Source organism: Ambystoma mexicanum, chromosome 1q (genome assembly GCF_040938575.1).
Source record: "Ambystoma mexicanum isolate Mex_15411 chromosome 1q, UKY_AmexF1_1, whole genome shotgun sequence".
NCBI lineage: Eukaryota > Metazoa > Chordata > Amphibia > Caudata > Ambystomatidae > Ambystoma > Ambystoma mexicanum.
Window position 1 is genome coordinate 868,277,230 of NC_090922.1, and position 26,301 is coordinate 868,303,530.

At 51.4% G+C, this 26,301-nt stretch overlaps 1 protein-coding gene across 2 annotated transcripts in view; it reads left to right on the forward strand.

The window, feature by feature from the left end:
• ASPM (assembly factor for spindle microtubules) overlaps positions 1-26,301 on the forward strand; it is a 1,022,684-nt gene that overhangs the window by 461,803 nt on the left and 534,580 nt on the right. For both annotated transcript variants that reach the window (XM_069641523.1, XM_069641524.1), the window contains exon 16: positions 24,508-24,653. In XM_069641523.1, the coding sequence (XP_069497624.1) occupies positions 24,508-24,653 (146 nt within the window). The remainder of the gene's footprint in view (positions 1-24,507; positions 24,654-26,301) is intronic.

A 26,301-nucleotide genomic window follows, 5' to 3' on the forward strand; every position in this document is an offset into this window, starting at 1 on the left:
ATCTGAAAGCCACCTGGCCACATATTGCAGTTGCGCCGCAATATAATAGGCCTCAAAGTTCGGCAGCTTCACGCCACCTTTCTCGTAAGAGTTCTGCAATTTCCATAATGCGACCCTGTTGCGCGTGCCGTGCCACAGGAAATTCCTACACACGCTATGTAACCTAGCGAAAAACTTCCTAGGTATCATGTAGGGGATGTTATTAAAGTAATGCAGGAGTCTGGGCAGCACCACCATTTTAAGCATAGCTCCGCGACCCATCATAGCTAAAGGCAATCTTTCCCAGAACCTCATGCACCTCTCAATCTTTCCCACAGCTAGTTCAGTGTTATACTTGTGTTCTTCCTCGGTCGTGTGATACACGTCAATGCCCAAGTACCGGAAGGAGCTCGTTGCCCACGGAATCCGCAGCACCGGCAACCTCTCCGCCGGTATCCCCACATAACTGCCCAGCGGGAATAATACAGATTTCTGAGGGTTAACCGCTATGCCGGACAACCAGGCGTACCTCTCCAATACCTCCAAGATATACTGCAAATTCTCTTCTGGATGTTTCAGGTATAACAGCATATCGTCTGCATACAGGGATATAAGATGGCACTCTCCTCCCACCTCTATGCCCACCTGATCATACTGCTGCCGGAGGTAAACTGCTAAGGGTTCGAGGGCCAGTATGTACAACATTGGGGACCAAGGACATCCCTGCCTGGTACCTCTGGCTAACTGCCATCTATCTGACACTACTGCACCCGTACGGACCCTAGCCAGAGGCGCACTATATAATAACTCGGCCCACCTCATGTAGCATGGTCCCAGTCCGAACTGCCCCAAAGCCGCCAGCAGCCATGGCCATCGGACGGAGTCGAACGCTTTAACCGCGTCCAGCGCCACTATTGCCATTTCGCTGTCCTCACTGCCCCCCCATTCCACCACCCTGTGAAGGCGCCTGTGATTGTGAGTAATATTCCTGTTCGGGACATAGCCCGTCTGGTATGGATGGATCAGCTTCCCTATTACCCTCTGCATTCTGGCCGCCAGGACCGCTGTCAGGATCTTGCTGTCCTGGTTCAGCATCGACAGGGGCCGGTAGGAGCTACAATCATGCCCCGGTTTATTGGGTTTGGGGAGCGGTACTATAATCGCCTCCCTGAGTGATTCCGGCAGCCGCCCCACCTCGAACGCTTCATTAAACATCTCCAGCATGGGCGGGAGCACCTCCTCCCCATACGCTTTATAAAATTCACTGGGGAACCCATCTGCACCTGGGGCCTTACAAGTGGGTAGCTGCCGCACAATCTCCTGCAGCTCCTCCAGAGTGATCGGAGCATCCATCTCCTCTCGCTCTTCGTCACTTATCTTGGGCAGGCCTATGTCTTCAAGTACTACCTCTATCTCTTCCCGGCTTCCCCCCTCTCGATCCTCATATAATGTCTGATAATATTCTGTGAATGCTCCATTCACCCCTTCCTGGGTGTCCTGCTCCACTCCCTTTTCAGTGATAACTGACCGGATCGGGGATCTTGGGGTCTCGCTCTTATACAGCCAAGTAAGAAGCCTGCCTGTCTTGTCTCCCCCGGCATGCAACCTCTCAATATACTTCCTGTAATTCAGATTACAAAGCCTGTCCCAATGTTCTGCGCACCTCTGTTGCAAATTAATGACCTCCTCCATGTCCGCCTCCCCCTCCCCCAGCTCTCTCTCCAACTCAATCTCGGCCCTCCGCAGATCTGCCAGGACTCCTCCCATTAATCCTTTGGATTTAACAATGGCAACCCCCCTCATTACAACCTTAAAGGCCTCCCACAAAGTACCAGCCGACTTGACGCTGCCTGTGTTTGCTTCAAAGTAAGCAACTATCTCCTCCCTCACTTCCACTCTGAAGACTGGATCCCTGAGCGCTTCCGCCCTAAGGCGCCATGTTGGAATTCGCGCACGTGGAGGACAAAGCTGCCAACGCATGACCAGGGGCGAGTGGTCCGAAAGGACTCTCGCCCTGTAGTCTATCTGGTCACACTCCGCGACAACGTCCGGAGTGGCGAAAAAGTAATCCAGCCTTGTATGTAACTGGTGCGGGACCGAGTAATGCGAATATTGCCTCACGCCAGGGTGTCTCGTCCTCCACACGTCTGCCAGGCCTAGGTCTACCAGCAGCGCCTGCAGTACCCTAGCCGCCGGGCTGGGCCTGTCCACCCTGTCATCTGACCTGTCCTCCTTGGGGTCTAGTACACAATTAAAGTCCCCTCCCCAAATCACAGGACCCCCCATCCCCTCACCCAGTCTAGTGGTCAGTGTCCTAAAGTATGTCGCCGTGTCACGGTTGGGGGCATAGGTATTTATGACGCACACTACTTTATTTTCCACAAGCCCCCTTACCATGACCAGCCTCCCATCAGACTCCACAACCTCCCCGAGTAGCTTAAACGGGACATGTGGTGCAACCCAAATCAGCACACCTCTAGCATAGGCAGAATATGTGGATCCAACTACAGTCCCTCTCTACTTTCTCCCCACCAGTTCCAGTTTATCCCGTGTCAGATGTGTCTCCTGTAACAAGGCGATATCTATCTTTTGTCTTTTTAGGTACAACATGACCTTGTTACGCTTAAGGTAGCTGTTAAGCCCTCTAACGTTCCACGTTAGTATCCTAAGGTCCCCCATGATGCATCAGTAGCTCCCATCCCTTTCCCGGGTCCACTCGCCTCCCCCCTACCGCAAGGGCCCCCATCCCCAGTTTCTCTCCCAGGCTCATATAAAAACTGACCCTCCCCACCCCCCTAACCCAACCAACTGCCCAGCTCCATCCCTGGATCTCAGGCATCCCTGTGTTCGGTTCTCTCTGGAACCCAAGTAGAGAACCCGACAGGGTGTCACCCCACACACCGTGACTAACCTAAACTCAAACTGGGGTACAAAGAACAGTCCCCGGAGGCTCCCCTCCCACAATTCCGTATCCGCACACATGGACCATGTTTCGAAGTCCTAACGCATACACTACCATAACAAAGTCCCACCAACTATATTCCAGTCCCAATATTCATCGCCCAACCGGGCCCGCAGCGTCACTTATCTCTTCCCGTTCCATCCGCCATCTGCTCATCTGGCTCTTGAGGACAATTTTGTGCATCGAGCCATTCCATGGCCTCCCCCGGAGTGTCAAAAAACAGTGTCTTAGTCAGAATATCTTCAATCTGGCCGGATAGAGCAACATATACTTGTACCCCGCTGCCCGCAATCGCCTCTTGACCGCCCCAAAGTTCATGCGACTACGCTGCACTTGCAGGGTGTAGTCGGGGTAAGCAGTAATGGTCGCCTCTCCTCGCTGTATGGTGCCCCCCTTACGAAAGTGCTCAAGGATCCTTTCCCGATCCCGATAGTTAAGGATCTTGGCGATCACAGGCCTAGGTGGGTTCCCCGGCGGTGGTCTTCTGTTCAAGGCCCTATGCGCCCTCTCCACCGCATACCCCTGCGACAGGGCTCCCCCAGTGATCTCCTGCAGCAGCAAGTTCTCAATAAACTCCGTGGGGTTCTGGCCTTCAGCCCCCTCCGGCAGGCCCACGATGCGAACGTTATTTCTCCGAGTGCGTCCTTCCGCCTCTTCGGCCCTACTTTCCAAGTTACCCACCCGCTGCACCAGGGCATTGATATCGCTCTTATATGCAGTGCAGTCCACCACAGTAGGGCCCATCTCCTTTTCCAGAGTTTCCGTGCGCTCAGCAAGGGCTCGTACATCCTGCCTCAGGAGGTTCACGTCCTCCTGCACCGCCCCGACCTGTAGTTCCAAAGCAGTTTTCAATTCGACCACAGCAAGTTGGAGCTTGGTCTCCCACGTTGCCTTCAGGTCCGCGATCGCAGCGAGGACCTCCTGGTTCGCACCCCCGGCGGCCATCTCTTTGGTCTGAGCTTTATCCTTGCTCCTGGCACCTTCCAGGCGGGCGACGTCTTGGCGTATTCGTCGAGCGTAGGCTGCTTATTCTTCGCCCTCAGAGGTTTGTTCGACATATCTCCAGTCAGGAGCGTCCTTCTGGCAGCGCTCCGGTCCAGGCCAGGGAAGCACCGTGCCCATACACCACGACTCAATTGAGAGTCCCAGCTCGCCCCACAGCCTCGGGCACCGCTGTTGTACGGCGCTCCCCCCAGATGGGCTAGGTCGCGCTGCCCCCTTTGTTCCGCTGAGAGGGCGCACGTATGCTGTGGTCCCAATCCACCGCTCCTTTGTACCCTCGTCAAGCGGCGGCGGCCATTTTGTCGTCAGTCGTGATCTCGCCACCAGTGCTTCATTCGGCTCTTAAGTACACGTGCGCACCACGAACCCGTGTAAAAATGTGTCCTCGCGTGCAGCCGGACTTCATGTTCAGTCTTCCCACTTTCTGCCAAATCACAGCGGTCCTTGTGCGGTATCTGTTAGGGAGAATTCTCTGTTTAGGCTGAATTTCCCTACCTAGTGAGTCCCCCAGCAGCTTTGCTGGATTTCTGGGGTTTCTTTTTTTCTCCTGCCAAGAGTGGGACTCTTTTACCCCCAATCTTGGACATGTTGAAGTGTGTTTTCTTGGTTAAACCTTGTGTTGAATGGGCTATGGGGTCTTTTACTCCATAGGGCCTCATGTATTTTTGTGATGTGGGTTACACAGCACCCTCTGTGCCGTGACCCAGGGGTGTCCTAGGGACTCCCCAACATAGACTCCATACCCTGGGACTGACTACTGTCTCCCAGGGCATGTAAAGTCACCAAAGACTTTGCTAGTCTTGAATCCTGAACAGAACCAGTACAAACCATCATATTGTGGACGTACTGGCTGGGGCAATTCGATTGCCCCCGGGTCTGTTAGTCGAGGGGGCAGGTCTCCGTCCCCCCTGATCGAGTTTTGGCTGGTGGCAGTGGAAACTACGTTTTATATTCAACCGCGAATATTTTCCTATGGGATTTCCCATTGTTTTAGGCTAACACATTTAATTATTTATTTACGGTAGCCTTAAACATACCGCCGGTTTATATATTTATTATTATGACTCCGGTTGGGACTTTTTGCCAAAACTTGATTCTAAAATGGCGTTGGCGTTCGCCTCTGTAACTCTGACCCAAAGTGGAGCCCTTTGTCCCACTTTTGGCGGGCTTCTCCACAGAAACCCTCCAAAGTGGTGCCACTCTGTCTGGGGTACTTAGGAGGGGTGGAGGGGGATTTAGGCACCCTGGACTGAGTTACCTTGGTAACTCAAGTCGCACTCCGTCCTGATTGGCCCAAGTGGTGAGCCGGCCGGCTCACCACTTAGCATGTTTGAGTGACAGCTAGGCTGGGTGAATGGGGGTTTGCTGCATAAAAGCAGGGCTTTGGGGACTGGAACTTTAGAAGTCGCCACAGGACCAAGAATCCGACGAGGGAAGAGCTGAGCCGACCTGCTTCGACGACACCACCCGGTGGAGCCCTGCTGAACCGTCTCACCACTTTTCCCGACGACCGAGGAGAACTCTTAACGGAGTGGCTCCTTCCCTTGACTGGTGGGGACAACCAGTTTTCGCCTTCTTTTCGCTTCTCGAGGTATCTCGTGGCCGCCTTGCCAGTGCCAAGCACCCAGGCAACCGGAACCCCCACCACTTTTTACCCCAACCACGAAAGTCGGTACAACCCTTTGACCGGAGGACTCCGCGGCTGGTTTCTTCCCGGGCAGTGCAACGACCTCCTTCTTCTGCTCTTCTGCGAGAACTTCTTCTCCCCTGACCGACGTCGAGCCTTGCTGCCACTGCCTGGAACAACTGCCACCGCTGGAGGATCCTTTCCGCTTAAGGTACCGTGTTCCGCCTGGCCTCCCTTGCCACCGACTGTACGGGGTAGATTTAGCCCCCGGCTTTCGAACCTGGGAGTGCCTGGAATACCCTGGCTAAACTTCTAAGCCACTCTAAACTCTTTCTAACTCTTTGCAAGACTTTGAATCCCTAATAACAGTGTGATCTTGGGCACATTTTCGCTCCGGCTACTCTAAGAGTGGGCCCTGCCTAGTGACTTTTGCTCACCTGTGACTTTGTGCTTCTTTGAGCCTATTGCAAGTGTTCTGAACCTTAGAGTGGTGTGTTTAACCCATTTCTGTTTCTTTTTACCCCTTCCTTGAACCTACTAGAGTCATCTAACGTTAAGCGCTCACCTCTGTTTTAATTATGTGGAGTTAACTTAGAGTTGTCTAGATAGGAGTAAGGGTTGAAACTGCTTTCATTATAACTGTGTTTTAAGTGTTTTTACTATACTTTGCTAGAGTGTTTTCAACTTATGTGTTCTTAAAAAAATAAATAACTATATACTTTTGAAACCAAGCTCTGGTCAGTGTTTGCTTGTGCTATTGTGTCTGAGTACATACTGTGTATACTTTGCATACTGCCTAACTCTTCTTGAGGGAAGTCTGACTGCTCAGCCACAGCTACCAGGTAAATCTGGGTGGTGCAGACTGCTACCAAGTGGGTTTACTGCTATACCTGTAGTCTTAAATCTTTTGCAGTGTTCCCCAAGGGAACTGCACAGGTTTCTGCCTAACAGTATCAGTCGGATTATGTACGGATCAGCGGGAGCTCCCGTACAGGCACGTCCTTTCACATGGCTTCCAAGCCACGCCCCCCCACTGTAGTTAGTCCTTAGTCCCCTTTCCTCCATGTGTCCCACCAACCTCCCCCCTAATTATACTGGTGTCATTAGGCAATATTAAGTCTATTGTCGCTGCGTCAATGGGGACTGTGTGGCGCCGGAGGGCGGAGTCAGGGCAGCGCATGCTCCCTGGGCTGCACCCACACGCACCTCTAAAGGGGAAAATGTTTTTTCTGGTGAAAAAGGTTCTGTCTCCCGTCCCTTGGAAGGGACGCCCATGCAGTATGGAGGAAAGTGGAATATGGACTAAAAGTAACTTAGTCACTACGGTGAGTAAATTATAATTTATCAGCTGAAGCTTCACCCCGCACACTTCTCAGCGAGCAATTTGGATATAATCCAGTAGGCCAGAAGACTTTCCACTACCTCGCAATACAAAAGCAAATACAAGATTCTGCCATTGGGCGCAGGAGGAGGATCTAGACCCCCTTGTGCACCCTTGACGATGTGTTCTTTCTCTGCATATCTGGTTCATTCCGTGGTCCAGGTGGATACTTGCTGCAGTTTTCTAGCTGCTATTGAGCCTACAAGAACTCAAAAGATAACGTTCACAGCGGCTAACCCGGTAGTGAAGGCATAACTCAAGGTATTAACAAGCTGGTGCACTGGCACTATCCCATCTGGGACCTAAATGTGGTGCTAGCAGCCTTGCAGCACAGGCCTTTTGAGCCTACGGCTTCAATCGACATTAAGTGGGTCACGCTCAAGTCTATTCTGCTGGTGGCTCTCACCTCACTGCGTAGGATCAGTGAGCTGGAAGCGCTGTAGTCCTGTGAACCATTCATAATCTTCCACAATAAGTTACTTCTCCAGCATGGGGTCTGGCATGGATTCACATGCTCATGAATATTCCCCGTCGTCAGGCTGGGAATCCTCGGTAAAGAAAAAACCAGTATCAGTTTCGTTTCTGATCTGTCTTTCGTAGTAATAACCAATCACTGGTCTCTGCGTCATACTGACCACAGCCAATGACTGCCCTCTACCTAAGCACCGCCTCTGGCAGCCATCTTCAGATTTTTACCGCACGTTCATGTGTTGGGATCCTCGTGCTATTGCTCTCGAGCGTTAGTGCTATTTTTTCGCGCTTTTTACAAAAACTTCGATTCTTTCGGTCAAAAGAGCCTCAAGCTCCACCGATCCTACATCCGATCAACGGGGACCCGTGTCGGATTCATCTGTGCCCCTCAAGGGTGAAGATTTCGTCGAGCTACACTTCGGAGGACTCCAGAAGCTTCTCAGGCCCTGTCTCGGAGATGGCCCAGGAGAAGGGAAGCTCGACGCCCGGAAAGCTGTTCAGGGTCTGCCCTGGATGCCAGCTGCAGAACGTCTTCAAGGAGGACGAACACTCTTTCTGCCTTTACTGCCTTCATGAGGACAAGACGCACGTGGAGAAGGACTGTGCGTTTTGCGGCAACATGTCGGAACGGACCATGAAGGACCGCCATCAACGTCTCGCCAACTGGCTGGAGGGTAAGAGCCCGTCTGGCGAGAAGAAGAAGAAATCCGAGCGGTCTTCTAAGACCTTTGAGGGCGCCCCGGCGACGGGGGCCCAACATAAGGCCAAGCACCGCGAGTCCGCTGGCACCGGGAGCGCCGAACGGTCGGGCTCTGCGGGCGCCAGGCAGGGCGCACCCTCCCCGGCACCATCAACCACGAGCCAACGCTCTGGGTCGGGTAAGAGGAAGGCCGAGCACCCGGCGAAGCTCCTGGAGAGGCCCCGGTCGAGCTCTAAGGCAGAGGAGGAGCGTGGCAGTGCCCCCTCCCTCAAGGATAAGGCGGTGAGCGCACCTAAGGTGGTGAAGGCCTTGATCCATCCGACCAAGCCCTCTATCGAAACGGTCGCGGCGGCCCTGGCTCAGCCTGTGGTGGCTGCACCAGTGGTGGCGGCCTCAGGGCCCAGAATCTCCCTGCCTCCTCGGAGGGAGTCTTCCTTTGTGCCCATCGATAGGACCCCCGTGAAACCCTCCGTGGGGAAGAAGAAGGGGGGGCAGGGCGTCGTCGTAGAGTCGGCCTCAACCTCAGAAGAAGAACTGATCGAGGTCTTAAGCCACGGCCTAGGCGTGGAAGAAGGCCAGCCCGTCGGAATGGACCCCGACGCAGGTGACGACGACGACATCGTCGAGGATACTGACGGGGCCCCTGCTCGCCCGTCGGATTCCCCTCTGCCAGCGCCGCAAGACAACTCGGCGGCCATTTTGTTGGCCATACAGTCCTTATGCTCCGAGATAAGGACGAGGCTACCGTTACCGACGGAGGAACCTCCCCCGTCGGGGGATCCAGAACCGGGACCTTCTGGTGTTCCCCCTACCAAGAAAAGAAGGATCCATCAACCGTCGCGCCCCTTCCAGCCCTCCTCCCCGTCCACCCGAGGGGATGATACGGGGACTGACACGGCAGCGACGGGTACGGACGACGAGGCATACGACGAGGATTTTCCGTCGTCGCCTCCCACCAGGGCCTCTCCGCCCGACGAGATCGGATCTTTCCACTCCATGATCTCCAGGGCTTCCGAGCTTTTCCAACTCTGCCCTGAGGAGAAGAAAAAGGAAGGCTTCCTTTATCAGCGGCGCGAGGCCAAGAGGAAGACGGTCCTCGCAGTGCCTCTGTTGGACGACATTTGGGATGAGGGCCTTTCCCTCCTCAAGAACCCTTCCACGACGCCAGCTAGAAGAGACCGGTACGAGAAAAAGTACCGGGTCCCGGACACGGCCCCCCTATGCCTCCGGGCGCAGCCTACCCCGGACTCCGTCGTCTCCGCGGCAGCCAGGAAGAAAGCGGGGGGGGTGCGGCCTCCACATCGACTTCCCCGCCGGACGGCGAGGGAAAGAAATTGGATACTATGGGGCGTAGAGTCATCTCGTCGGCAGCGACGACGATTAAAGCGGCCAACGCCTTGGCTATCGTGGCCCGCTACGACAGGGAGCTCTGGTACAAGATGGCTCCTCTGCTGGATTTTCTGCCGGACAACAAGAGGGCGGAGGCCCTTGAGATCCTGCAGGAAGGTGAGGTGGCCTCGGACCACGCCATCACCGTGGCGACGGACATCGCCGACACTGGATTCCGCCAGCTGGGCAACGGTGTTTGCCTTCGACGTCGTGGATGGCTCAAAGCTACGGACTTCCGGCAGGACGTCCAGACCAGAGTCCTGGACATGCCCTTCGACGGGAACAACCTGTTTGGGAAGACAGTGGACGATTCCCTTCAGGCCATCAAGGCGGATACTGAGACGGCCCGGGCCCTTGGAGTCCTGCAACGACGGACGCCCTTTCGGAGCGGCGGAGGCAAGGGCGCCTCCAAAGGTTCCGGCGGCGGTTTCGCTTCCTACCGTCAAGCGGCCCGCTCGTCGTCGCAAGAGGCCTACAGAGGACGAGGCAAGTCTAGCGGACCCCGCCGTCGTCGCCAAGGAGGTCAAGGCGGCAAGGCCGCGTCCAAGCAGGATTGAACCGGCCTTGGGGTCGGGCTCCCACCGAAGCACCCCGGTGGGAGGCCGGCTGGCGGGCTTCGTCAGCGTGTGGGAGTCCATCTCCACCGACCGTTGGGTGCTGGACGCCCTGGCCCGGGGCCACGCGCTCGAGTTTCAAAGAAGGTGCCCGCGCGTCCCCCCCGTGGCCAGAAAAGAACTTCACGTCCCTCAACTTCTCCTGGAGGTAAAGGCGATGCTCAGAAAGGGCGCCATCGAACTCGTCCCAAAGAGGCTTCGGGGCTCCGGAGTCTACTCGAGATACTTCCTCGTGAAGAAGAAGACGGGAGGATGGCGCCCCATTCTGGACCTGCGACGTCTGAACAAGTTCATCAAGGCGCAGAAGTTCCGGATGGTCACCCTCCAGCACGTCCTGGGTCAGCTGGAGGAAGGAGACTTCCTATCGTCATTGGATTTGGAGGATGCCTACTTCCACATTCCCATCCTAAAGGGGCACCGAAAATTCCTCAGATTCGTGGTCCAAGGGCGTCATTACCAGTTCAAAGCCCTTCCCTTCGGACTACGGTCGGCACCCAGGGTATTCACCAAGTGCCTCGCACCGGTGGCGGCGCAGCTGCGCCGCGAGGGGATTCACGTCTACCCCTACCTGGACGACTGGCTCATCCGCGCCAAGACGAGGGAGCTCGCCGTGGTCCACACGGCAAGGACCGTCCAACTCCTCACGGACCTGGGATTCTCCGTGAACTACGCCAAATCCCACCTGGTGCCCGCGCAAGTCGCACTGTTTCTGGGAGCGAGGCTCGACACAGTGTCTCTTCTGGCCTCCCCGTCGGAGGAGAGGACCAGGACCATCTTGGGCAAGGTGCAACGGATGTTGGTGGCCGACGCGGCCAAAGTGAGGTCCATCAAGTCCCTCCTCGGGATGATGTCTTCCTGCATCTACCTCATTCCCATGTGCAGGCTCCGGATGCGCCCGTTGCAAGAATTCCTGGATGCGCGCTGGATCCAGACGACGGGCAGCTTCGAGGAAAGGATCAAGCTCGACGAGAGTTTCCGACGAGCGATACGGTGGTGGGGCACCCGCGCGCATCTGACGGCGGGCATGGACTTCCAGACCCCAGCCCACCAGGAGACTGTGACCACGGATGCCTCCCTGGAAGGGTGGGGAGCGCACACCGAAAATTTGCACGCAAGGGGACTATGGCTCCCGACGGAGAAGTCCCTGCATATCAACGTCCTGGAGCTCCGTGCAGTGTTTTGGGCCCTCAGGTCCTTCCTTCCGTCCCTCAAGGGCAAGGTGGTGAGGATCTTCACCGACAACACCACCACCATGTTTTACATCAGGAAACAGGGCGGAACCAGGTCCCCAGCGCTGTCCAAGGAGGCTCAGGACCTGTGGCATTGGGCCGTCGCCCAAGGGATTTTTCTGGTGCCGTTTCATCTGGCAGGGATAAAAAACACCATCGCCGACTCACTCAGCAGGGAGCTACGCTCGTGCCACGAGTGGGAACTACGGCAGGATCTGGTGGATCGCCTCTTCCGACGGTGGGGCACACCCCAGATCGACCTGTTCGCGACGGCGACGAACACCAAGTGCCGGAGGTTCGCCAGCAGGTTTCCCCAGACGAGGAGCATGGGCGATGCTTTCTCGTTCCCCTGGGAGGGCCTGTTCCTCTACGCGTTCCCTCCATTGCCTCTGCTAATCCGGCTCGTCAACCAGCTCAAGAGGTCACGGTGCAGGATGATCCTCGTTGCACCTGCGTGGCCGAGGCAGATATGGTTCCCGGACCTTCTGGACTTGTCAGCGTCCCCGCCGATCAAGCTGCCGGCGGACGCGGATCTACTCTCCAGGGTAGGAGGCGCCATCCTCCACCACGACCCGAAGTCGCTGAACTTGCAGGCCTGGCTCCTGCAGCGCTAGAGTTTGGAGGATATGACATACCGGCCGATTGCAGAGAGGTTCTTGCAAAGGCCAGGGCGTCCTCGACTCTTAAATGCTACGGACACAAATGGAAGAGGTTCTCTGTCTGGTGCCACGCACAGAAGATTAACCCTCTACGGATTACGGCTCCCCAAGTACTGCCGTACCTGCTGACGCTGGCCAAGGCTGGTCTGGCACACGCGTCCATCAAGATTCATCTTGCTGCGATCTCCCGATACACCAGAACCACGGGGCGGACGTCCTTGTGGTCTCATCGTCTGGTGAAAGAGTTCATGAAGGGACTGTTCAGATCGTTCCCGCCGGTGAAGGCTCCGGCCCCGGCGTGGGAGCTCAACGTGGTGCTGACCAAGCTCATGGGACCTCCGTTCGAGCCTCTGCACTCGGCCCCGTTGAAGTTTCTATCGTGGAAAACAGCTTTTCTTGTGGCCATCACCTCCGCACGACGAGTGGGAGAGATCCAGGCCCTTTCCTGCAAGGCCCCGTACTTGACTTTCCACGACACGAGGGTAGTGCTCAGGATGCACCCCTCCTTCATGCCCAAGGTACCGTCGGACTTCCATCTCAACGAACCCTTGGTGTTACCTGTGTTCTTCCCGTCGCCTTCGTCGCCGGCTGATAGGACTTTGCACTCGCTGGATGTAGCTAGAGCGCTGAAGTTCTACGTGGACCGCACGAAGGGTTTTCGGAAGACGTCACAACTCTTTGTGAACTTTGGACCTGTCAATCAGGGGAAGGCTCTCTCGAAGGCTTCCATCTCCAGATGGCTCTCCGGCTGTATCATGTACTGTCACCGGTTGGCAAACCGACCGCTGCCTGGCCGTCCGAGAGCCCATTCCACCAGAGCGATCGCAGCTACCACGGCGTTCCTATCTGGTGTGCCCCTGCTGGACATATGCAGGGCTGCTACGTGGAGGTCGACGCACACCTTCACGAAATTCTACTGCGTCGACCGGGATTCCAGGGAGGAGTCCAGGGTCGGCCAAGCAGTGCTGCGCAACCTGTTCGCCTGAGGTGAGCCTGGTGAGGAGGTAAGATGCTTAATGTTGAGTTGATGTGATGCTTAATGTTGAGCCTTTGCCACCTCCCGTGGTTGTGCATGTGTGTACTGCAATGTATTCTTTATTCATGAGCATGTGAATCCATGCCAGACCCCATGCTGGAGAAGGAACAAGTTACTTACCTGTAACTGTTGTTCTCCAGCATGGGTCTGGCATGGATTCACATGCGAACCCTCCCGCCTACCCCTCTGCGGCTCTTCACTTGGTCATACTGCCACTTCACGTGCTTCCAAATCTGAAGATGGCTGCCAGAGGCGGTGCTTAGGTAGAGGGCAGTCATTGGCTGTGGTCAGTATGACGCAGAGACCAGTGATTGGTTATTACTACGAAAGACAGATCAGAAACGAAACTGATACTGGTTTTTTCTTTACCGAGGATTCCCAGCCTGACGACGGGGAATATTCATGAGCATGTGAATCCATGCCAGACCCATGCTGGAGAACAACAGTTACAGGTAAGTAACTTGTTCCTTCTCTGCACTCATCCCAAAAATCTGCCCAATGGGGTTTCCCCATTTCATCTAAATCAGAAGATCCGCTTGCCAGTATTCTTCCCTAATCCGCATTCTGATGCGGTTAGGGCGCACCATTCCTTGGATCTGGTGTTGGGGAGAATTCTCATTCAATGGCTAATTTCCCTTGCCTAGTGAGTCCCGCAGCAGCTTTGCTGGATTTCTGGAGTTATTTTTTCCACTTGGTAAGAGTGTGAGCTTTTCCCCCACTCTTACCCATGTTTTGCTAATGTGTATTTCATCTGTTTTTCTGATTGTGGACTGTGGAGTACACAACTTCAGTAGCCCCCTTCTTTTGTGTGTTACACAGCACCTTCAGTGCAGTGACACAGGGTTGTCTTTTAGACTTCCAACCAACTCCATTTCTGGGGCTGACTACTGTCCCCCAGAAAAGCGTAAAGTTGCCATTAACTTTACATAGTCATTTAACCACAGATCCAGTATACCCCATCTTACATGGAGTATTGGAAAGGGTTACTTCTTAGCCCTTTTTTATCTGTACTCCCTAGAGCCTTGTTTTGCTCTTTTAACATTTAGACTTGGCTGGTGACAGTGGTATCTACCCTAACTTTTCCACCGTGTTTATACTATATAATCGTAGTACTGTTTTAGGCTATTATATTAGCCTCGAACATAAACCTGCTTGACCAAATACTTTCTTTTGGCTCTGGTCGGGTTTATTCGCCTTTTTTTTTTTAAAGTCCTTCTTGTGTTTTACTTTGCGTGGCAAACCAGGTTTGCCTTCTTGGTTCACTGTCTTTTGGCGGGCTTCTGCAAAGAAGCCCTCCTAGGCGTCTAGGTGGGCTGAATGTGAGGGAGGGGTGTAGTCACCCCCTGCATAGGGTATCCTAGGAAACCCAAGTCGCAATTTGCCATGATTGGCTGAGGTGGTTGTCGGAGCCGGACAACCCCCTGCTGCGTGATTGACAGCCATGCTGTGTGAATGGGGGATTTTCGCATAAAAGGCAGGACTCTTGGGCTGGAAGTCAGAGTCGCCACTGGAACTACAAGGAACCGAAGAGAAGTGGAGAAGAAGATGGCTGCTGCAACTACCCCGTCCCGGTGAAGCCCTGCTGCAGTCCTGAGCTATCTACCCTTCGATGACCATAGAAGATCCAGTCCGGAGTCGTCTTGCCTTGAGCTTGCTGGGGTCAACCAGCTCATCTTCCACAGCCAGCGGATCCCCTTCGTGGTCGAAATTGCTGCACACTACTGTAGTGGTCTGGATAGCCATCTGAAGAGCCTCTCCTGTTTTTAAAGGAGTGCACCTTTTATTCACCGTCGCTGCTGCTGGCTTCATCCCTGTGTAGTGCAGACCCCTCCAGACGTCGTCCTTCTCATCACCACGACCGAAGCATCAGGAACCGTGGGTCTGCAGGAAACTACCAGGAACAACTGCTGTGGCACCAGCTTCTTCCTTGAGCTGGTGCCACAGCATGTTTGACAGCTAGGCTGAGTAAATGGGGGTGTGCTGCATAAAAGCAGGGCTTTTGGGACTGGAACCTCAGAAGTCGCCACAGGACATGAAAATCCGACGAAGGAGAAGGTGAGCCGACCTGCTACGACACCACCGGTGGAGCCCGGCTGAACGGACTCACCACTTCCCAACGACCTGCTGGAGAGTCTTCTTCCCCTGACTGGTGGGCACAACCAGTTTACCTTCTTTTCTCGCATCCCAGGACGTCTTGTGGTCGAATTGCCTGTGCCAAGCACCCCGGCAACCGGATAGCCACTCGCCACTGGACCGCAAATAAAAGGACCACTCCTTTTAATTGAGAACTCTGCGGCTGGTTTCTTCCCTGGCAGTGCAACGGACTCCTGCTTTCCTCCCCGACAAGATCCTCTCTTCCCCCGGACAAAGCACCGACTTGCACCCGCTGCCAGGAACAACATCCCCCCCGCTGGAGCGCTCACCATTTTAAGGTACCGTGTCTGCCAGGCCTCCTTGTCTAAAGATTGCTACAAGGTAAAAATAAACCCTTAACCTTCTGGACTGGGCTGGCCGCCTTGACCATATAACTGGTCCCTTTCTGTTGATCCAACTCCTTCTGAACTATTGAGACTTTTGGGCACTTTTAACCGTGTGACCTGGGACACATTTCGACCGGAGCCTCTTAAAGTGGGTCCGGCCTTGTTAACTTTGACTTTACAGTTTTAACCTGCCTTTTTCTCCTACTGTGTTCTTCCGAAAGTGTTGGGATCTGTTTCTATCTTTGCTCTGCCTTTCTCTCCCTTTTTAACCGATTGATTAGAGTGCCATCTTCGTTAAGCGCTCACCGCTGTCTGAAAATAAGTGTTGATTTACTTAAGACTTGTCTAATAATCGTTGAAGGGAGTGCATATCTTTTAGTGACTGTGTTTTTGAACTGCTTGATATTAGTGCCAGTGTGTTTAACTAGATGTGTTTCTTTTAAATAAATAATTATATCTCTTTTACACCAAGCTCTGGTCAGTGTTTGCTTGTTCTACTGTGTTCTTTTGACCTATTGTGAATACTCTGTATACTGCCTAACTCTTCTTGAGAGAAGTCTGACTGCTCAGCCACAGCTACCAGGTAAATCTGGGTGGTACAGACTGCTACCAATTGGCTTTACTGCCAACCACCTGTAGTCTTAAATCTTTTGCAGTGGTCCCAGAGGGAACTGCACAGGTTTCTGCCTAACAATGTATTCCTGGTAACGTCTTTCGTTTCACAACACCGGTCCATTAAAACATAGGGTACTTACCTTGAGTTATACTGTACCAAGTGAATTGTTTGTGTGTAGTGTATTTTACGTGTGGTTTTGAATTTATAGAAGTGTTGTGTTTTATAACAGATGGTTTAAAATAATAAATGTACTTTTTACCTGAAACTTTGGGTCAGTGTTTGCTTGAGTCACAGTAATTGTGGTCCCTTTGTTTAATCTCTGCTACTGCTCATATACTCTTGAGATAAGCCTGGCTGCTCCGCTACTGCTACCACTTTAACATAGTAGTACAGGCTTGTACCAAATGTGAACTTGTATTACCACTTGTAGTCTTAATTGTGTGTAGTGGTCCCTAAGGGCACTGCACAGGATTTTGCCTAACCTCTGCAGAGAGAGCTCACATTTTGTCTTTTTTGCACAAATCGTTTCATGAAATCAGAAGCGCGGTTTGTGATGTTTGGGAGCTCTGCTCCCGGCACCCAGCCATCGACGGCCTCCCTCGCCTCTTGGATGGTCCTCTCTATTTCAGAGGCATATGTGGCCACTGGAAAGAAGGTGCCTCCAGGTATCCACACGGTAAGGGCCTAGGCAACCGCAGTGGCTTTCCAAAGGCACACCACATGGGAAGCAATTAGGGAGGCGACCACGTGGGCCACGCTGTCGCCGTTCCGCAAGCATTACTCTCTGGACACCAGTTCCAGGAAAGACGAGGGATTCTGAGAAACCTCTTCACCTCCAGCTAGTTTATCTGCATTTGGGTACTCTGCCCAGTTCTCATGTTTCGATAGCATCACCCACAAGGATGGAGGAAAGCGGACCGGACATAGAAAAGTAACTCTCCGTAGTGACTAAAGTACTCATAGACCTTGATCCCCTTTCCTCCAGTATGTCCCACCCTCCTTCCTCCCTTAGTAGGCCAATAAGCCTGTATAATTGTATAGCCAGGTTTTCCAGCATCTGATGTGTCACCAGGGGTCAAATGCCCAGGGGCGCGTCCCGTGCGCTACACTAAATTTAAAGGGAAACTTTTTTTTTTTTACACTGCAAAAGGTTCTGATACCACTGTCCCCATGTCTGGGGTATCCACAAGGATGTAGGAAAGGAGACTAAGGGCTAGGAGTATTCTAGTCCCTACGGTGAGTAACTTTTTATTTTTGTTCCCAACAGCAAAAAGTACCAGAAATCCTTTTTCATTTTTAGCTTTGCCCTTTGTAAAGTTTTCTCCTTTGCTCTGTTCAACAGATTTGATGTGGTTCGCCTGATATCTGATAAACGCTTGTATTGTCAGACTTTGGCTAACGGATACCGCACAGGAACTGATCTGAGCTGGCACCGACTTGCTCGCCCAAACACTCCCCACAAGGTTCTTCCGAAAAGGTTGTGGTCTGGGACCATCAGACAGGAGTGGTCTTCCCTTGGTCGTGCAGCGTTAGAGGCGAGGTGTGCTGGAACAGCAGCAGGGCTTGAGAAAAAGCTAAAAAATCCTCACTAACTGGGGTTTCCAGAGTCTTCCTCAACCCTGGTGTCCAGGTCCTGCAGACCCAGCCTTACCAAGGGTGTAGGGCTCTGCAGTGGCCATGCTGTCGGAGGAGGGATGCACTGGAGACAGTAGGCGGGGCTTGTTATAATGAGACAAACTTGGCTTCAAAGTAGCAGCAGGGTCAGGTCACAAAGCCGAACCACAGGCAGCTGTGAAGACTCACTAAAGCATGCGAGGGGGTCAGAAATGAGAATCAGACACAATGTATTCAACTGCTCAAGTAAAGACATTTATTAAAACAGTAATGGGTTAGGAAACTGGCTAACTTGCCCTTTCCGAAGGGGAGTTTCCCTACCTAAATATCAAAACTAAGGAACATTCTAAAAGACGTACTTGTGTCCAAAACCTCTTATCCTTACACTAAAACAAAATTAAGGATGGAAGGAAATGTCTTTCTTGATGTTAGCAAAAAGTGTTAAAAACAAAATGCAATAATGATTTCAGCAAACATGTTCTCCATGGTGAAGACCCTTGGATCCAGGTTGTGGTTTCCGTCCCCCAATTTCATGAATAGGCTGGCAAGGGTCCCACTTCAACTGTTTCTTTGTTCCTTAATTGCACTCGCAACGTTCTTGCTTAAGCACAAGCTTTGCAAAGTTCTTGCTGTAAGATTTGTTCCTTTAACTGCAAATTGACTGGTGTACTCCCTGTTAGGGAGAATTCTCATAAATGGCTGATTTCCCTTACCTAATGAGTCCCTCAGCAGCTTTGCTGGATTTCTAGGGTTTATTTTTTTCACCTGGTAAGAGTGTGAGCCTTTTTCCCACTCTTAGATGTGTGTTGCTGTGTGTTTTTTCACTTTTTGAGTGATCTTGGGCACTGGAGCCTCACCTTCTCCATGGCCTCATATTTTTTCATGTGTTACATAGCACCTTCAGTGCAGTGACACAGGGTTGTCTTTAAGACTGCCCCATGATTCCATTTTCTGGGGCTGACTACTGTCCCCCAGAAAAGGTAGTCGCCATTAACTTTATTTTTCTCACTTTAAACCACAGACCCAGTACACCCCATCTTGCATGGAGTATTGGAAACAGTTCATTCTTATCCCTTTTTGTCTGTCTCTTGGAGCATTGTTTTGCTCCCTTTACATCAAGACTTGGCTGGTGGCAGTGGTAACTACCCTAACTTTTCTACCACGGTTATCATATATAACCATGGTATTGTTTTAGGGTATTATATTAGCCTCGAACATAAACCAGCTTGACCAAATACATTTTATTTTGGCTACGGCTGTGTTTATTCGCCATTTCTTTTAAAGTCTTTCTCGTGTTTTACTCTTCGCGCCAAACCGGGGTGATCCCTTTGTTCGCCGTCTTTTCGTGGGCTTCTGCACAGAAGCCCTCCTTAAGGCGCCTGAAAGCCTGGGTAGGCAGGATGTGAGGGAGGGATCTTCGGACCCCTGCCATGGGTTCCCTTGGTAACCCAAGTCGCACTCCTGTTTGATTGGCTGAGGGGACTGTCCTTGCCAGGCCAGCCACCCTGCTGTGTGATTGACAGCCAGGCCGTATGAATGGGGGAAAACTGCATAAAAAGCTGGTCTCTGGGACTGGAAAGGCAGAGTCGCCACTGGAACGAAAGAACCAACGAGGAACTGGAAGAAGAGGACCCCTACAATGACTGAACCGCTCGGTGAAGCCCTGCTGCAGGTCCAAATCTTCCAAATCCGACGACAGAGAAGATCACCAAGGAAACTCCTTCCTTGGAGCTGGTGGGACCAACCAGTTTGCCCAAATTACAAGCCAGGACCCCTCCTCTGGTCGAATTCGCTGTACAGAGCTACAGTGGGCCGGATAGCCAGGAAGGTCGGACCCCGTCTGGGTTTTAAGGAGCGCACCTTTTATTCATTCCTTTGCTCTGCTGCTGGTTTCTTCCCAGGGTAGTGCAGAACCCTCCAGTCTTCCTACTTCTTGTCAGTCCGACAGTCGCTTCAGAAACCGTGAGCCTGCAGGAACTACCAGGAACGTCCGCCTCAGCTACAGCTTCCTCTCTGTTTTAAGGTACTGTGCAAATCCGATTGTTCCTTTCGTTCAACTGTGGTGAAAGTGTTTGAAATCTTTCTCAAATCCGAGGGCTTGTCCTTCTCTTCTCTTTGAACTAACTTTTCTGTCAACCAACTTCGTCCGGAATCCGTGACACAAACTTTACTGCGAACTACCCTGAACTGTGTGATTTGAGCAACAGACTTTTGACCCATTGACTTTGACCCTAAGCCTTTTCTAGATGATTCTATCACTGTAGTTCCTCATGTTCACTTGCTCTGATTACTTACCTGTTTGTGTTGCCTAATTTCTAATAACTTTGTCTTTCCCTCCCTTTTAAATTGCTGGAGTGCCATTTTGCTCCCACTTCATTTTGTGAGCTTAACTTGTCTGGAATTTAAGGGAAGGGAAGTGGTGTGGTGTATTAAGAGTGTGATTTCTAGACTGCTTATAATAGTGTAATGTTATACAACCGAAGAGTGAAATAAATGTATATTCTTTTACTTGAAAACCTTGAGTCAGTGTTTGCCTGAATCATAGTAATTTCTGTCCTTTGTGTAACTATCTGATACTGCTCACTTACTCTTGAGATAGGTCTGGCTGCTCAGCTATTGCTACCACTTTGACTGTGTAGTACAGGCTTGTTCCAAAGGTGAATTTGTACTGTCACTTGTAGTCTTAATTGTATGTGGTGTTCCCAAAGGGTACTGCATATAATTCTGCCTAACACTGCCCTGCCAGGAATCTTCATTCAATCTCATCCACCTGGTATACACTGCTAGGTTTTTTTTTATAGTTCTTTTAATCAATCTCAATTACCTGGCATAATCGCTTGCCAGGAATATTTACACAAGTTTAACTGCATGGTGTACTTGTCTGCCACGACTTCTCTGAATTGATTAACAGTTCCTTGGTTTCCAAATATTGCCTATACCGTGAGGTACTTGGTATCTTGGCCTTTGGTAGCACTTGCTCAAACTTCTCCCCAACACTGGCACCTCATGCACCTGTATTGGATTGGGGTTTCTCTTGACAATTTGTCTTGTCTACATATAAACATTCTTCTTATTGGATATTGTGATACTTTATCTTGACTGCTTTCAAATATTCTTCTTATGCTCTTCATCAGTAAAAATCTTATAATTGTCAAATGCGGCTTAACACGCTTGTCTGAATGCCCCGCAGTTCCTTGCTGCTTTGGGTCGACTCACTGGTCATTTGCTGCGTCTCTGACTCTGCCTGCATCTTTGGTGGAACAGCTGCTTCGTTCGTTTTCCACCCTGGAGTCAGCCGAGGTCTCAGCGTTCACACACTGGTTTCCCCTGCCGTTCGGGACGGATGAACGCTGCTTCCATGAGTGGCCTAACACACAGGAGCCTCCAAGCAGCTCCTCAAATCTCCATGGCTTTTCCTGCTCATCTGTGGCATCCCTCCTTCTGTCCCAGTAACCTTTTCTGTGTGCCTCTGCCTGTAGTGTACCGTCTTCTCCTGCACTGCTGAACTCCTGAGAGCAGTCACCATGTTTAAATTTCTCACGCAATGTAGGCCTAGAAAAACAGCTCGCCTGTGCGTTGCACTTTCGGTACATGATGATCTTACGTCCCGTCCCCTTTCCTCCATACTGTATGGGCGGCCCTCGCTAGGGACAGAAGGCGGAACCTTTTTCACCAGAAAAAACCTTCCAGTTGAAATTTAGAGGCACGCAGGGAGCATGCCCTTCTCTAACTCCGCCCACCGGCACCACTCCACAGTCCCCTTTTCTGCGTCGACGGGAACGCACCGATTTCACCAGCGCTCCTGCGTTTGGCTTTGGCCATGTAATACCACGCGCTCTTCCCCAGATATCTTCTGTCTTTTATCAATCAGTTACTCAGTCCTCTGGCACCACGCTCCTCCCCAGCGCATGTCTACTCAGCAGGCATCCAGCCTGCGAGGGGCTCTTTTGTTCCTACATCAGATACCCATGCTCTTTGCCTCTGCTGCCTTGGCCCCGAGCACAGAAGGGATGGTTGTACCGCTTGTGATGCACTTTTTTCACATGCTCTGAAGAAGAGACTAGCTAGGTGGAGGGAGCTCTTTGAGAAGTTGCCTCCAGAGGACTTGTAGAACTTGGTCAGACATAAGTCAAGGCTCGAGGGAGGGCCGCTCTTTTCCAGTGCACCCCGCAAGGGCGACTTCTTTCCAAGGAAACACCCTGACGGGAGGAACTTTTCAGGTTCTCACACTGGCAGGGGTACCGAGACTAATCAAGCTACCGGCCTTCAGGTCGAGGTGTCTTTAAATCCTTCTGGAAACAGTGCTGAGGGGCTGCATGGTTCTTTTACCGGGTGTACACCCGAGGGGCTATGCCCTTTTTACCAGCAACATGTCCAAGAGGGCGCCTGCACGCAGCACTACCGGCGATGCTGCCTAAGGCGACAGGCCTACCAGGCCGTGGCCCGAGGTGCAGGGTAGGTCTCGTGCTCCATCGCCAAGAGTCCTGGAGGAGGCTGGGCCCAGTGAGCCAAGCACCACGATTTCGGCACGTGGCATGCAGCTCGACAAGATGGCCGCCGCGCCAGACAAGATGGCCAGCTCATCCGATACTGCCCTGCGGAACAAAGCAGGAGGGAGAATGAGTTACAAGGTGGGACTGGTATCAACCAGGTACATGTACTACAGCTTATCCTTCTGCAGCTCAGGGCAGGTTTACCCCGCAGCTTGCTAGACAGAGTATGCACCGGCCCCAGCAGCCGCCCGCTACACCGTCAAAATCACCTGCCACCCCACCGGCCTGTGAGGACACGTTCTTTGAAAAGTTCCCCACGCTCATGAGATCACCACAGATGGGGTCCATCCTTAGGGATGTGATCAGGGACATGCTCCGTCTGGCCCCTCCGCCTGCACCAATAGTAATTCCTCGTATGGCTCCAGCACTGCAGGCCATGGTGCAGACCCTGCTGCCCATGCTGACTCCTTCGATTCCAGCTCTCCTGCTGCCCACAGTTCAGGCGGTTCCATACCATCCTCTGCTGCAGCCTATGGCTCCGGTTTCCACGCCTCAGCCCTCGGCGCCCAGCCCTCCTCAACCCGCTCCGGGCCAGCTAGATGCCCTAGTGGACACAGACAAGGAAGACCCGACACACCATCATCAGCCAAGGCTTTCCACGAGCGGCTTGCAGGTTTGACAGAGTACTTAGGCCTTCCTCAACCTGGGTATCGGGCATCCAAGGCATATATAGAAAGGTGGATGTTTTCGGACATCAAGGAGGCCTACAAGGTGCAGCACAAGCCGCTGCCAGCTAACATGCACGCCCAAGCTGTCAGAGCCAAGTCCACAGCCATTGCATTCCAACGGCAGGTTCTGTGGCACGTCATCAGCCTGGCGGCCACCTGAGCCACCCCTTCGGCTTTCTGTAAGCACTACTGTTTGGACGCCGGCTCCAAGTCAGCTGCGGATTTCAGACAGGCGGTTCTAAGGAATCTGTTTTCTTAAGGATGGTGGTCTATCCACCCTAGGGCTTCATTCAGTTGTAATCGCCAGTATGAAGGAAAGGGGATGGGACATAAGAGTAATTCATAGTTACTCACCGTAATGACCAACATACTCTTAGTCCATAGTCCCCTTTCCTCCATACGTCCCACCATCCTCCCCCCTACTAAAACTGTTGTCATTAGGCTATGTTAAATATTGTCAACGTGTCAGTGGGGAATGAGGAGTGGTGCCGTTGGGCAGAGTCAGGGGAGCGGATGCTCCCAGGGCTGCAGCCTGCGCACCTCTAAATTTAAAGGAAAGTTTTTTTCTGGTGAAAATGATTGTCTGCCGTCCCTAGCGAGGGACGCCCATGCAGTATGGAGGAAAGGGGACTATGGACTAAGAGTACGTTAGTCACTACGGTAACTATTAATTTTGACACAAACGCTCTCATCCACCTCCTCGTCTCAGAGTGATTATGGGGGTTGAGAGTCCATGAATGTTTGGGCTTCTACTTCTCAAATGTTTTTCTTGGGATGTGTACAACAAGGCATAAAAGAAGCAGAAGGTGGTATCTGCGAGTTATGGGTGTTTGGGTCATAGGTGGGATCCTGACTTGAATTTTGGAAACACAAGATTGATTGGTTCCCTCTAAAATGGGGAACCATTAAATGACAATATGCTATTAATGTGCTGGATGTCAGAGGGTCTTCATTTGGGAAACGGGGGGAATACAGTGTTTCATCCAGTGAAGTTATAACATCTCTGTGGCAGTCGTTTCATCCTATGTGATCTTCCCGCATAAAGCCGCCGCTGGGGTCAGTATCAGGTAGCGGTTGCCTTCCCCTGGCCACATGGGAAGAGATAATGGCTCTACTGGATTCATCACAATCCTCACAGGCTGATGAGACACTGATGACAAACAATGTTGTGAGGGTTATGGGTGATGAGCACGATTTTGAAGATCGCAGCAAGCTCAGCTGAACTGCTAAAGTGATCATGACTGGGTTTATTCAAACATACCTATACAGTTAAATGTTGCAGTGTTTCCAGGCAGCGCAACAATCTGAAGGGCCCTGAATCTTCAATAACATGTGCTGATTACTGACTTCTATAGTAAATAATTTGCATGTTTATTTAAATTTAATTATATTCTTTACGTGCACATTTCATTCTTTTGTTTTCCTCAACATAAGGTTGTTACATAATATGCATATCTGTGATCCATCTGACAGCGTTTTTTATCTTGCTTTGTGTTTTAAAATAAATGTTCTTGTCTTTATGTTAAGCAATTACTACCTCAGACAAGTATAAAGAGTTGTTGGAGAATGAGAAGAAAAACTTTCTTCTGCTGAATGCTGCAGTTGCAAATCTTGGAGGAATACCGGCTATGATAAATCATTCAGATATGTCGAACACAATTCCGGATGAGAAGGTAAATTGAATGTATTGCCAACTGGTTAAGCATGAATATTTGTAACCAACATATTTTGAAGTTCATATACATACATGGTGATGATGCCTACATGGGCTATCTAAAATAGATAAAAGATGGAACAGTCTGTCTCCCAAGTGCCTCTTCATAACATTTGGCTTTGTAGCTCCCTTTCTCTTGGCCCAGAGAACATCTTCAATTTTTTAACTACCTTTGGTGTTTGAAGTAGTCAGTTTTGAGCTCCTCCTCTTACATAATCTTCATTAACTTGATGAACTGAGTTTTCGACTTATGAAATTGGTTAGGAGCAGGTTTTAATCTCTTGCGGCTCAAAAGATCTGCTGCCATCGTGTTTTAATACATTGGAAATTTAAATTGCCTGATATTATACCAGCGTATCGGTATGTGATCTTAATTCTTAACAAGTTAAACAATGACTTGAAAGTCCATTGGATTAGAACAGGTCGGGTTCCAATACACAACCACTATCTCCTTGAGGGGGCTAGATCATCTCAATGTTACGAAGACAGCCAAACGACCCCAAGTTGTGGTTGGCATTCTTTCGCGACTGTGACCCAAAGCGGCTCGAATTGCAATCACAAGGCTGCATGCTGGTCGTCCACTCTTTCCCTGTATCGCCAGCTGTTCTACTATTAGAAATCCATCCAGTTTGAAATGCTCAATTAAACAATGTTTCCTGGAACAATATTGTTTTGCTTTTTGATCACATGCAAGGGATCCACAACCACTCAAGGGATCCACAACCACTCACCTTGATTCACGGACCAAAAGTTCTTGCACTCAGGGAGGCAATGACACACACTTCTATTTAGAATATAATTGGCTCTTTAAAGGCCCTTTATTTAAACCAGATAGAAACATACAAACGGCTCTGAACATGAATAGCTTTGGTTATACATACACAAATGAATAAAATAAAAGTAGATGGGTTGCATCACTGTTAATGCAGTTGAAGAAGACGTGATCTCAGCCAATGCAACACCACCCAGTCCCAAGGCAGGTGGGCAGAGCGATTGCATGTACTAACGGAGTCTGGAGCAGAGCGTCCTCCCTCTCAGCGAGACTTCATCACTCAGGGTTCCAATTCTCTGATCTTTCATTAGGAATACCTCTCCTCTTCATGGGGAGCAAATCCCTGCCCCTTCACGGTTACCAACTGCCCCTGGCCGAAGGACAGACAGCAAGCATGGGGAGAAAAGAGTGGAAAACCCAACTTCTCTCCCTCGCGCTCGTTCTCAGCACCCCTTTTCACTGCACCAGCACAACTCTGACTCCCTTCTATGCGCGTCCTTCATCGAACAATACGCAAGCTATCCTCCATAATGAGCTCATCTACTTCCAAATAAACTCATCGCAACCGTGGCAGAACGCATGTCACTGACTGAGCTTGCAGAAATGTAGCCTTTCAGTTTTGGAAATTAATGTCCAAAATGGCTGCCTGCCAGTGGCATGTTTTTTAGCTCATTTTCGCACACGCAGTGTCATGGCTGCCAAATATAGCTTCTTTTATTGCCTTAGATTTAAAGGAACTGGAGCCTTGCATGTTCCATATCAGTGCTCTGAAGCCGTGCTTCATTAAAGGTTATCCTCAGTCACCCTTAACTTGTCAAAAACTTGACCAGAAATG